This window comes from Pseudopipra pipra, chromosome 2 (assembly GCF_036250125.1).
Source record: "Pseudopipra pipra isolate bDixPip1 chromosome 2, bDixPip1.hap1, whole genome shotgun sequence".
Lineage (NCBI taxonomy): Eukaryota > Metazoa > Chordata > Aves > Passeriformes > Pipridae > Pseudopipra > Pseudopipra pipra.
In genome coordinates, this window is record NC_087550.1 from 101,035,805 (window position 1) to 101,049,545 (window position 13,741).

Consider the following 13,741-nt stretch of genomic DNA (forward strand, 5'->3'; position numbering starts at 1 on the left):
AGCAAGCACAAAAGTTTAAGTTAATCAAATATCAGTTGTTAATTTGATGATATAACATATATTTGCAATCCCCCTTTTTTGTTATATGTGCATAGAATGTTAAGCTTTTTATTCTGATGTTGATTTGTAACAAAACATTTACTTTGGTTGTTTTAATTTGGTAAATTTTATTTGCTCTTTGATTATTTTGTTTTATGGAGAAATGTTTACTCTACTTAGTCATGTTAATTATTTTCCTTACCAGTTATGATTTTAAAGCTTGAATTTCAATATAATGCATAGCAACTGAGAGCTGTGATTTGCTGCTCTGTAGCTTGGCAGATAGCTACTGTTTAATACTGGTGAGAATTTGCATAGTATTTCAAAGCATTGCACAGAAACACTAAAGTCATAACAGACAGTATTATTAATTATTTCTGTGGGGTTTTTTCTTCCTCTAATTGAAGACAGCTCTTTTAGAGAGTTTTCCTTCATTCTGGGAATAAAATTAGAATTTTATCATGTAATCCTTCGATGATCCCTGTGTCTGAAAAATGTAGCAGAAAGAATATACTGCAATTCATTTAAATGCATCTTTTTCTTTTCCATAAATTTCTGTCAAAATCAACTGTTTATTTAGATAGAAAAGATTAACTGTAGTTCATTTAAACAATTTTTTTCATTAGCTTCTGTCAAGATCAGTAGTTTATTGGGATATAAAAATATAATCTAATAATCAGAATTCTTAGACACACTTTTAAAGGCACTCAGCTGCATATAAGCTGTTTGAGGAAATCAATGTAGTCATATTTATTCACCTAGACAAGTAGAAGGATGCAGAATTAAAACTGCCAATGTATTTTACCTTCATTTTTCATTTAGTCTTTATTCCCTAACTGTCTCTGTCTGTGTCAAATTATCATGTGAAACATGATAATTTGTGTATTGTTCAGTTTGTATCAGTTTAAGCAAACCAGTTGTAAGGAGATTGAAATCTTAACCAGGTATAAATCTCTTCTAAATTCAATTGACTTTACTTGAATTCCTTAACAATGTGAGGTGAATTACTGTGAGACATTTCTAATTGACTTTGTCTGTATACAAGTGGTGCTGTACTGTCTCACTGTTTCTTAATTTTTCATAAAATTTATGCCCACAGACCCGAATTCCTAGATTAGACATTGCTTTTTCCCCTCTTTAATCTTTTCTCCAGTCTCACAATTTTTCTGTCATTCTCTTTGTATTCTTTTGCTCATTTTTTCCTTACATTTTCTTATCTTGTGTGCTTGCTTTCCCTTGTCATCCAAATTTTTATTGTAATTCTTTATAATCCCATTTGTTCTTGCATACATTGTATTCCACACACTGTATGGAGTCATATTCCCTACAATTCTTCTGTGCAGTTGCAATATTCATACCTTCCTGTTTGTGTGCATTTACTTTTATTTTCAGTTGTGCTTAGAAGTCAGTGAATCAGGACTGTAACCTGATTGTGGAATCTCTCTTTATGTGGAGTTACATGTTCTGCATTTTTTATGCCATCCAGATGAATTTCTGTGGTTGCTGAGCAATGCAGGATCTGTCTGCTTCTACCATTTCTTGAATCACTAGTCAAAAGTGGTTCTTTGGGAAAGGGGCAAGAATAGAGACAGTGTCAGAAGAGGAATTACAGAGTGTGACCTTCCCTTAATTCCAAGCAGAATATCATATCTGCAGTGTGTTTTTCTTCATAGGTTTCTATTTTGCTCTTGTCTAAAGCTAATAGTTTTGTGTAAGATCTGCTTTGGGATGCTGGATGAACACAAGAAAACTATGTGAGATGTGCAGGTAGCACGTCCTGCTAAGATACTTTTATCACAGTAATTAATTTTTATCAAATTATCATTTCCTAACTAGATTTTCTAGGTGAAATTTAGAATTGTCTTAGAGAGGATTGTCTTTGTCGATTCTAAAATGGTCCTTCTAAGCCCTCTTTTCCTCCTTTATGTAAAAGCTGGAACACTTTAAAGAAGTTGAAATAGCAAAAATTAAAATGGAGGAGAAAGTGCAGACCCAGAAAGAAATCTCTGAGCTGCGTCACGAGTTAGAGAAGACACATCAAGCAAAGTCTGAAGCCTTGATTTCTCGTGAAAAGAATGCTATTGAGAGGCTTCAAAAGCAACAAGAGGTAAAGTTCCAAGTATTTTTTTCTTAATCTATTAAAAATGATTCAGTGAGTTGGTGAAACTGTTCTTTTGTCTTTGGGAGATTTACCTTCAGATCTTACTTGGCTTATTAGGGAAAACTTTGAATTTACTTTTGTTCTCATAAATAGGAGAATTAATTTAGCAACTGCAAGAATGAATATGGTTAAATACCAAAGTAGAGGTGGCTAGAAAAGGAACAGTTCTGGAAGCTGGGATTGAAGGATCTAAATGTAGTAAAGACTTTAAAGTCTGTTTTAATAGTTTTACTGAATTCAGATCATTGATTTTATTTTTTTTTTTTCATGGAAAGTTGAACATAGTTTTTAGTTAAAATCTAAGTTCTTTTAACTGCTGAGAAGGACTTAAACCTAAAGGGAATACATAGCCTGTAGGGTACAGGTAGACCGTTTCTGTTTGTCTTTATATGTTGAATGTTTTGAATAGCCACTGTCTTTACTGTAAGCTGGCATCTCCGTTTGTTTCTTTGAAAACTTTTGTGTTGATGAGTTACTCCTTTGGGCTGTTAATTCTTGGTGTTTTGCCAGGGTAGTAACTGTTACTACAGCACACAATAATTTGTATGTAGTTCTCAATTGCTTATCTCAGTCTCTTAACTCAGTCTTTGAGAGAATAGTTTGTTTGCTCTCCTGTTGCCTGTTTGCCTGGCTACCCCCCTGCTGTCTGCAGTAGACCTTCGTATCCAAATAACAGTCATCCACAACTGCTAACCATATTTTTGCTTTGTTGTGGTGGTTTTATGGTTTTGCTTATGTCTTGTTTTTTTTCCCCTGAGAACATGTGGTATTGGTTAACGAAGAAGTCATACAGGTTTCTGAATAAATTTTTGTATTATTATATTATTAAACAATTTGTCACTATGCCATGAATTTATTTCATGGTTATCTCCTTAGAAGCTTACAAGAAAACCATCTATTTTATGCTATCAGTCTTCTTTTGTGGGTGTGAAATTAATTCAATAATTAAAAAAAACCCACAACAAATTACTAGATCAACATAGCTGTCAAGTATTGTGTATGAATATTTAATTTCTCTTGTCAACTTCTAAACTCACTGAGAACTGTATGTTTCATATACATAAGGATTCTTTTAGCAGAATCCAGGAATATTTACGTTAAAGATGTCAGATCATTTAAGCCTTCACTGTGATAACTTGGAAATGTGGCTTGAGAAACTGCTCTCTTTTTTGTGCCAGGAGCAGCAGCTGAATCTTTCAGCACTGTCAAATGCACACAGCTTTCAAACTTGATATAAGCACCTGTATGGCAAAATCATAATTTTCTTCTTAGACATTTATTACTTCTTTGGAGAGAAATAATGTCTTTTGTGCTTACGGATGAGAAAAGCCATTTTTATTAATAGGAAGATAGGTGACTTTTGGTATTAACATGTTCATCACTTACAGAATCCCTTTTACAATTTGTTTGAGTTCTATAAGTTAAACTGCAAAAACTGAAAGGCTGTTGGTTTACTCAGTTTCAGTTTTAAATCATGTTTCATCGGGGAGTTTGGTATTTGTTTTTTCAATTATGTCCTGTGAAAACATACAAAACTATTTTTTATTTTAAAAAGTCAAGTGTTTGAACATATTTATTCTGTAATTTTTCCGTTTACATAAGTTTTAATCAGTGCTATTTCTTAAAGGAGAAGTGTTTACAGGTAGCCAATAGTGACTCCATTTAAAACATTTTTACTCAGAGTAAAAGTAGAAAGGGAATACAAAAAGATTGATTCTGGATGTTATTTCAAATTATTACTCTATAATTAATATTTATGGGAGTAAGATCAGTTCCAGAAGGAGATCCTTTGTAAATTGAATATGTTAAACAGTGAATACACGTATAAAATGTGAAGTAAAACTAGGGATAATATTTTGTGATTCAGATAGAAGCAAAGGAAGTGTATGCTCAGAGACAAAGTCTGCTGAAAGATATCGAAGCCGTAAGAACCAGGGAGGCAGAACTGAAGGAAAGGATGGAGGCATTTGAACTGTAAGTTGCTGAAGGATGTATGTAAATGATGCTGTTGTCCCTTTTCTGAAAAGTGTGCTTCAGGATGTTTCTGCTACTATGAAGTAGATTATATATCCCAGCAGTTACATTTTACATTTTGAGCAGTGTTGTATACTGTCTCTATTAGCAGGATACCCCACACAAAGGCTGGGTTTGGTTTTTTTTCTATTCCACTTCATCCAACCAAAATGTTTCAGCATTGCTTTGGGGGCAAGGAACCAGATGTTTGCTTTGAAGTGCTTAAATTAAGAAAGAAAACAAACCCCCAAACAAAGAACACAGTATGTAACCCTAACGCTCATGAGTCACATATATGATATTTTGCCTTGTTAGTCCTATGTTTTGGAGTTGGGTTTTTTTATTTGTCCTTAATAAGATCAGTTTTCTTTAGTTAAATGAAAAAAATAACTAAACCATTTTTGGTCAAATTTTCAATACTACTTAATGTTTGTGAGCAGAACGAGTATCCTGCTAACAAAAACTTGGTTTTTTTTATCAACCCAGCAGAGGGTGCTGATAGAATAGCCTGCTCATCACTCTCTCCTCTGAAGTGTTTCTGGTGTGGGAAACTGAGCCAGGGTTAACCCAGAAGAGCTGTGTAATTGATTAGTACTGGATTTTAAATAGGGCAATTTAGTTTGTGTCACATGTCCTTGTTCTTAATGAACTACAATGACAGATTCTGATGATAATTTCAACTTGCTACAGTATTCCAAGTAAGCACATTACTCTTTGATGTCTATGAATGTTGTTGTAGAAAAGAAAACAAAAAGTTTTGACTTTATAACTGGTCATTATATTATATTATATTGTATTATATTATATTATATTATATTATATTGTATTATATTATATTATATTATATTACTGGTCTGTATATTTTTGGATATTTCAGCACTCAGAAACTTCAGGAAGAGAAAAATAAAGCTATTGATGATGCACTTCGGCGTCGAGAGGTTGCTGTGAAGAACATAGAGGAAACATATGACCAGAGGCTGAAGACAGAACTCTTAAAGTAAATTTTTCTTTTTTCTCTAGTAGAACACATGCTACTTCCTTAGAAAACAGAATATTAAATTGTATAGGATTTCTTTTGAAAAGCGTAACAGAGCAAGAACTTTGAAAATGTACACTTATGTTTTTGTTTTAGTGAGCTTGAATTCTTGACATTATTGCTTAGCCCTTTGCTAGTAAGAGAAAATGTACTGTCAGCTTCAGAAAAAGCTTGCTGTAGAAAAAAATTCTCTTTTGATTTTAGGTTATATTATTGTTGTAGTTTAAATTCTGTATTAATATCTGGAAAAGAGAGGTGATATTAGTCATACATTTAGAGAAGAGAATCTGAAGCAGTATTAGTGACTTCCTTTGACCACAGTTAAAAGAACTGACCTTTTTATGAATGTGGAGGAGGCACAAAGGGGAAATTAACATGAAAGAGATGTGACATGTTACTTGGAAACAGGGTGAGAGACACACTAGTCCATTGTACAGACAGGCTTGCTCTTACCTTCTTCACCCCTTCCCATTTTTGGAGAGAGATTCTCTCATATAGATCACCCTCTTTTATTTGGTACCATCTGCTTGAACATAGTTTCAAAGAATTGAGGCAGAATAGCCCTATGAGGTAGTATAAATGGAGAAAATTAATTGACTGAGGAGCTGCATTTCTGAAGAGGAGATGGATGAGTTACAGTGAATGCCAGGTTGATTATGAGCCAGCAACGTGCTCTGGCAAATCAGGCAAACAGCATGATGGTAACATTAGTAGCAGCATGGCCATCAGACTCAGGGAACTTTATTGGCTCCTTCAGGTATTGGGGAAGGCTGTTCTAGGAATACCATGCCCAGGTTTTGGCTCCCCAGTTCAAAAAAGTCGTGATGAAACTGGAGGCAGCCTAGTAAAGACCAGCAGGATAGTTACTGGATTCTCAAATGTGAGCTCTGAGTTCATATGGCAGGGCTATAAATTGTGGCTGGGGAGATTTAGCTTGGACATAGGGAAAAAAATTTTAATGGGAGAGTAATGCAGCATTGGCACAGATCATCCAGAGAGGTGGTGGAACACACATCCTTTGAGGTTTTTCAAGACTTGGCTAGGAAGAGCCACAGATGACCTGCTGTAGAGTTGGCAGTAGTCTTGCTTTTCAAGCAGGTGGTTGAATGAGGTGATTGGCAGGGCCCTTTCCAATCATTTTTGTGGCCCTGCAATAGTTAATTTTGTCAATAATAATTGTGTGATTATAGTTTAGTTTGGGAAAGACTGGAGTTTACACAAGTGCCTGGGCATGTGTGTACACACATACTGTGGGAATACATAATTCTTTTTGCTTCTAGATATCAGCTTGAATTAAAAGAAGAATACATAGCCAGAACCAATAAAGTTACTGAAGATGAGAAAAAAAATAAAGGTAACCATCTGTCTGAGATTGATAAAGTACCTGTTTATCTCTAGAGCTTTTACTAGCAAATATCAAACCACTATTGTTACTGAACAGTCACAGTGTTCAGTAACAGTGGTATAAGTGACAGAAAAGCCATCACAACAGATTTTAAAAAGATGTAGTAGGATTCAGTGACAAGTCACCAACTCCTTGCTGTTCAGAACACAGTGGGAACCGTAAGCTGCCGCTTTGCACAGAGGCTGCAAGGCATTCCTGGTTTTCCAGTTTCCCTTTCCTTCTGAAGTCCTACTACCTCACACTCTTTAACTGAACTCCGGTACCGTACCCTTGAATGGTTGCCAGTTTCTGCATTTATTTTGCACGAGATGCTTAAGTGGAGCTTGAGGAAGAGAGCTGGAACAGATAACATGTTTAGACTTTTAGGTACCTCTGTAAGAAATGATATATCACACACATATGAATTCAATTTACTTCATTCTAGAAGTGTATATACATATGTATATATATATACACACAGTGTGATTTACTTAATTTTGAAGGAATGTGTATGACATTCAGTCATTTTTATGTCTTGAATTAAATCGAATGTTGGGCTTAGCAGCTTAAAACTGTTTTTTGCTGATACAGTTTTTTACTGTAATACTCTGCTAATTTTAATTCAACATTTGTAATCCTCCCTGCAGAGAAAGCCATGCTTTTGCATGAAGAAGCCATTGCTGTTAATTCGAAAAAAGAGGAACTCAAGCAAGCTGTATCACGCACGAAAGAGCTTGAGGTAATTGTAAATATGAATTTAAAGAAGCTGTATTCTAATTGGTGCAGTTAAGGTGCATTAATAAAAAAGAAAATATGAACTAAAAATAATTGTTAAGTAGTACAGAGGTTCATAAGCTTCTAAACTGTTTTTTATTTGCAGCTGGATTTGGAGTCAGTGAAGGCTCAGGTTCTGTTGGCAAATAAACAGAATCAGTTGTTGACAGAGAAACTGAAAGAGTTATCAGACTATCCTTTGCTAAAGGAGGAGAAATTGGAGCTCCAAGTGCAGAATAAACTACTTAGGCAACAGTTGGATGAGGCTCGCAGTGAGAACCAGCATCTCCGAGACAGTCAGTGTGAATGATTTAGTAATTCTCTTGTTTATCTTTCTCTACAATTATTTGTTTAGAAATAGATTTTCATTAAAATACTTTCTCTGTATTATGTTTACTTGTAGTTTGCATGAAACCCAAGCTAATGTTTGCATAAAATTAAACAGTCCTTGACATAAGTTTATTTTCTTTTATATGTGTGTATGGTAGAAATCCTGAATTAAGTGGTAGTTATAATATGAAGGATATTCCTTTCACCCTTTGAAAAAAGCAGTGCAATATTTCTAACCATAGCATTAGTATGGTTAACCATGGTAAAAGAACATGGCATTATTAAGTGCTTGCCTAACTACAGTTATAAATACCAAGTATTTTTAATGTTTGAGATTATAGGGGGGTAGAGATGTATGACTACGCCAACAAAAATTTCAGTCCTTTGTAAAAGGAAGAAAAAAAATGCCCAAGTAGTTTATTCAGGCAAAGCCTTGTTATGTTCATAAAAACAAATCATCTTTATGTTTTCAAGGGGTATCATGTAGAAAAGTGCACACTCGTCTGAGTGTCTCGTATTTCTCTTTCTGGGTAGAGCTGTCCCAGCCCTCAGCAGAGTACCTGGCCTGCCAAGTGGAGCTGAGGAGAGTGGAGCACTCTAGGAAGCTGGTGCTGGATGAATTTGAGAGTCGTAAGCAGATTTTGGAAAAGCAGCTACAAAGTAAGGTAAATTATTGTTTCTAAATTATTTGAATCCTTTCTTCTTCCTGTCATCTTTTTCACATTCATCCATCTGCCTGTGCAGGCTGTTTGGCATGTAGTTAGAAGGATTGTTTGTACAGTGATTATTTTTATGTAAACAGCTCTAAAGAAAACAAAAGACATACCACACAAAAAAACTACCAAAAAATAAAACCAACCCAACATAACCAAAGTAAATCTTTCCAAGTCAACAAGTTGTCAGTACTGACTCTCAGTAGGATATTATGTGATAATGGTTTGACTGAACCTGAAAAACATTTAGAAAGCAAGTATTCAGCCTGTTGAAATTATTCTTTTTTTTTTTTTAATTATGCTAGGATTTGTTTTTCTCTTGATCTCCTATAGGTTGAGCGTTGTGCCCAGCTAGAGACCCAACTGTTAGAGTCCGAAGCTACTGTCAGAAAACTGAACATGCAGGTTGAAGAACTGAAACTGCAAGTGAAACAAACACAGGCAGGTTTGTATCTTAAACCACAGCAGTCCTTTAAGGACAAGTGTAAGAATTTCCAGAAGCTTAAAAAAGCTGCAGTTGCATAGAACTAATATACCACCAGGGAGCAGATTTAAAGTTTAAAATCAAAATCTATTTAAAAGCCCAGTTTAAAAAGCAAACTCATGAAAACTTCCTTTCAGAAAAAAATATACAGGAAGAAGGGAAAAGTTTCCTCCCTGAACATTTGCATATTTTTATTGTCTGTTTTTTCCTCAGTATGAAGGCAATAATGTTTGTTGATAACATAAACAGCATTTTCCTGCAGGCGAGTTGTGTTTTAATGCATTTTGATTCCTGAATGTTCATAATAAGAATAATCAATTTGAAATTGTATTACATACCTCAGAAATTTAAGTCGGACTCATTAACAGAATTTGTCAAGGCTAATAACTTTTACCTAACTTATCTTGTATGGGCATTAGAAACAGAGGCACTTGCATAAAGCAATTCAGTCTGCTGAAGAAATGTAGTTCTAAAGATGCCTTTGTCAAATTACTAATATCAAGTATTGTAAGTAAAAGTTTTGGGATGTATATTTAATGTAAAAATATGGAATTGAATTCTGCAATGATTATACATTATATATAATGTGTTTCATATTAATTCAGTATATGCAATATTTTATATTATTCACTAACTCAATATGTACATTTTCATTTATGGTACAAGTATCAGTACCATTTGGAATTGGAAATTTATTTGTGTCAAAATAGCAAATATATGTTTTAATTAAATGACTGTAAGTACTGCAGGGACTTATTTACATCAGAGTTAATGAAGTCATTGAAGAAGCATTTATGTACAATAAAAATCAAGGTTGTAATTTTGCTGAGAAAGAAACAGCCCTATAGATTGGTCTTTTGGGCCTGTTGAAGCATGCAAGTGCAAGCCAGGAAGCAGACAGCACCAAAACATGCAATTTAAATGACAATTTTTTAGTACTTTAAGAAAAACAAGCCTATAATATTTTCTGTGTGCTATGTTGTTTTTCTCCAAAAATTCTTTTTTGTTCTAAATAGAAGGAAACTGTTAAGACTTGTGACATGCCTTGTGTTCTTCAGCCTTTAACAGCATGATTAGATATAAGATATCCAAAGTGATGATGTTTTCATGTTTATTTCTTTATTTAAACATAATTTAAATAATAACATTGTAGAGTATGTATTTAAGGTAGTTTTACATGGAAGGATTAAATAATAAAAAATAGTAGCGTTAATTTGCAGCTTTGTAGCCACATTAAAAATACATTTAATCAACCCATTAAATTCTCAAAATAGAAGCCAATTCCATGTTAAAATAATTTTGATCAAAATGGAATTTAAATGCCACGTTTTACTATTTCTGTTTTGTTATGGGTCTCCCTCTCTCTCTTTAGTGTCACTCACTTTCTCTTGCTATAATTTAGCTCTGGAAAATGAAGTGTATCGGAACCCAAAACCTTCGCTTGTCGATCGCTCTGTCCTTGACTTCACCAGTGACAGAGCTGTACCCCATGATATTTACGTGGATAGTGCCTTCCTGAAGAATCGTGTTATGACTGATGTGATGCAGGTAAATGCTGTGCCAAGAGACAGCCAGCAGTTACAGCCACGCAGTGCTTCCCCGGATTCTGACCTGGAGTACATCGCGCAGACCTGGGCTAGAGTTAAAGAGCTGTCAAAAGAGGCAGAGTACTTGGAAGAAGCTTACAGGAATTACCAACACAGAGTCATACAGAATGCAGCTGCAAGCAGAACACCAAGAAAGACGGAGTCTCCTTTAATTCTACAGCATGCTCTTAGTGGACTCCCTTTGACTACCCAGCATGAACTTGTAGAGGATAATCCCAGTTTCCCGCATTCCCTTCTGAGCAGTCCAAGAGGTGAAGAACACATCAAAAGAACTGGGCAGGCTGATATCTTTAAAAATCCCTTAACACCACCACAGAGAGGAGCATCATCGTCAAGACGCCTTTCTTCTACTCCCATTTCCAAATCCATGAGAGATCTCAGTAACAAGAAAATTCCAGATGGTAAGTCATGATTGTTAATGTGGTGCAGTAGTGGAGTTTTATTTACTGTTCCTCTTGCTCTATGGGAAGAGAAAGATTTTGCAGTGTTAGTCTTTCCCTTGTTTATTATTTGCGAAGATGCAGAAGTCAGGAGTTGTCGTTTTGCAAGAGACAAAATACACTAGCTGCTTGGAATACTGCTTATTCCTGGAAACAAATACTGGAGAAATATGTTGAGGGAAGTTAAACATGTCTTAAGTGGCTCTCAAGAGAAGACTATGCCATATAATGCACTACAGGTGTAACCTTATGATATGCAGAGTTTCATTCAATGGTTGCTATGAAGTATAACTACTTTGCAACATTAATGGTATCCCTTTTGTATTTCTAACTTTTCATTTAACTGTTCTGGTTAATGTGTGCAGCAGAAGACTGCTTTGGCTTCTCTTAAATTGAGCTTTGCAGTCTGAAAGGTCCAGATTTGCTTTTGTTTGTTGTTTTTGCTGTGACATCTTTATCAAATATTCCTGAGCAATTGTAAGGGGGAAGGGTTTAGTCATGGTTGAAAAATTTTAATTTTCTATTAATTTCACAGTGTCTAATAATTACTTAGTCTCTTTTTTCCTTTTTTTTTAAGACCATATACAGAAAAGCAAGCAAAATAGAGAAGAAATTTAATTTTTTTAGAAAATTATGTTGTTTCAAATCTGCAGTATTTCTGCTCCTTGAGTGATGCAATTCTTGTAACCCTAGCTCAAAGTGGATTTAATAGGATGAAAAAGAAGAGATAGTAACAAAAAAAAAAAAAAAGATAATGATCATCTTCTCCGTAAAGGAAGGTTAAATACAAGGGCAGCTTCATTTGGAAGAGAGTTGGCTGAGGTAGACTGTGGGAAATCTGGAAAACAATGAGTGATGTGGAAAAGGTGAAAAGGGATCGATTAATTACTGCTTCACAGACCCCAGAATCCCATGACATTGAAAGGAAAGAATGAAGTGCTTTTTCATACCGTAAGTTGTGTAATTTATTGCTCTTGTGGCAACAACTGCAGATGCAGAAACAAAACTTCTCTGTCAGGAGGATCCAAAAAAGTCTCAATTGAGGAAAGTTTGGGTGGGTATTCTCCTTTCCAATTTTAGTTTAGTTTGTTATTAACAGGCACTGTTAAAAACAGGTTACAAACACTCTGATTGATTGTGGCTGTCCCTGTGTTTCTGCATGTAGAGTATCATGCTCTGTTACTGAAAACGTATTTGAAAGTTAAACTTCCAAAGCAGTCTTTCATGTTTTAAGTTCTCTCTGTCAACTTCTATATAAAATATCCTCAGACTACTTGTTTAATACTACACACACACAAAATTGTTCATAACACGAGGGTTTTGTTGAAAAATTGGGAAATGTTAAAGCTAGAGTTGTGTGCATAACCTTAGCAATCCTTCCTGTCTTTGTACTTTTTCATGGCTAGTTACAGGATGGCAGATCTCTTTTTTTCCAGTGAATCAGTTCTTTTATTAATGCACAAGACTGACTGGCTCTGGAGATGGATAAGAGTGCATTACCTGATTTAGGAGTTACAGAAATTGAGTGGTATGTAGTGTAGGAAACCAGGCTGCAGCTGGTATGTGCCCCAGTAAGCACAGGAGCTTCAGTGGTAACGTGCCGTTAGCTTGATTTGTCTGCTTCCAGTTAGATTGCTTCCCCACTGGTATGTCACCTCTCTTTCAAGAGTCTTCTGAGTGCTTTTATACTGGTATATATGTTATCTTTTTATGCTAGAGATGGCTGAAACACCAGATGTGGTTTTGCTAGAAAACTGTAAGTCATTCTGGACACCTTCTGTGGAGCTTTGCAGTGCTGTTGAAAATAACCAGTCTGAACAACTGAGGGTAAATTTAAAGAGGTAAAAGATACCATGCATGTGAGTCTGAGATTTGTTTTTGCTTTAAGTGAGGTTAAGTGCAGCTCAGCTGTCAGCACCTATCTTTGGAGAATAAAAGCAAGAAGCTTGTCCTCCTCTACAATACTTGCAGTTGGCAGATCTAACAGCTGTTTTACTAAATTAACTGCCAGTGGAAGGATTACGCGTTTTTTTTCTCTTCCTTTAAATTAGCTCATGCATTTGACTGTTTTCCTTCCCAAGCCCACATTGGACATATTTCAGCTTTGACTTTCTGCTGGGAAGGAGTAAGCCCATTTCTTTAAAAGCAACTAGAAATAGGGCAGGATCCTTTTCTATTTTCTCATGCTTACTGTCTCTAACAGGCAGTAACACGGACCAGGAAACAGTTACTGAGAAAGAAGTTTGGATTTCCAACTGACCCATGCTTCCTATTACGTGATCAGTGCTTTTCACCTTGATCGTTACTTGACCAAGCTTTATACCTTCTGATGAAAAAGGGCAAGGTTGATCAGAGTCTTGCAGACAGCATGCTGTGAGCCAAAGATCTCAGCTATTTGTCTTTTAGTAGAAATTCAGTAAGGTCAATCCTAGATAATTTGTAAATAGTAGTAGGTTGTAGTAAGTTACTGTATGAGGTGACTTGTGTGTCACCTGTGTCCTAACATACAGGATGTATTATGGCAGGGAGGTGCATGTGGTAAGTACTATGTGCTGTTCTTGTCCATTTGTTCTGCATGTGAAAATTTGACAAGTTATTTTATAAAGAAGATTGGACGTGGGTGAGCTGAGGGGTTCCCACCACAAACAGGTACTGCCAGTACATGAGTACAATGTGTCTGCTATTAGTGTCATTCTATTAGTGTGCATCTTCCTTAGAGGGTGTTCAACTGTGTTGTGTGGGCCTAGGGGCTGCCTGGAG

At 35.4% G+C, this 13,741-nt stretch overlaps 1 protein-coding gene across 5 annotated transcripts in view; it reads left to right on the plus strand.

Annotated features, from left to right (window-relative positions):
* OFD1 (OFD1 centriole and centriolar satellite protein) overlaps positions 1–13,741 on the plus strand; it is a 30,385-nt gene that overhangs the window by 4,213 nt on the left and 12,431 nt on the right. For 4 of the 5 annotated variants that reach the window (XM_064646624.1, XM_064646628.1, XM_064646626.1 and 1 more), the window contains 9 exons: positions 1,973–2,146; positions 4,068–4,174; positions 5,091–5,210; positions 6,530–6,603; positions 7,281–7,372; positions 7,514–7,703; positions 8,272–8,402; positions 8,784–8,895; positions 10,337–10,942. In XM_064646624.1, the coding sequence (XP_064502694.1) occupies positions 1,973–2,146; positions 4,068–4,174; positions 5,091–5,210; positions 6,530–6,603; positions 7,281–7,372; positions 7,514–7,703; positions 8,272–8,402; positions 8,784–8,895; positions 10,337–10,942 (1,606 nt within the window). The remainder of the gene's footprint in view (positions 1–1,972; positions 2,147–4,067; positions 4,175–5,090; positions 5,211–6,529; positions 6,604–7,280; positions 7,373–7,513; positions 7,704–8,271; positions 8,403–8,783; positions 8,896–10,336; positions 10,943–13,741) is intronic. The other variant, XM_064646627.1, reaches the window with a different exon arrangement.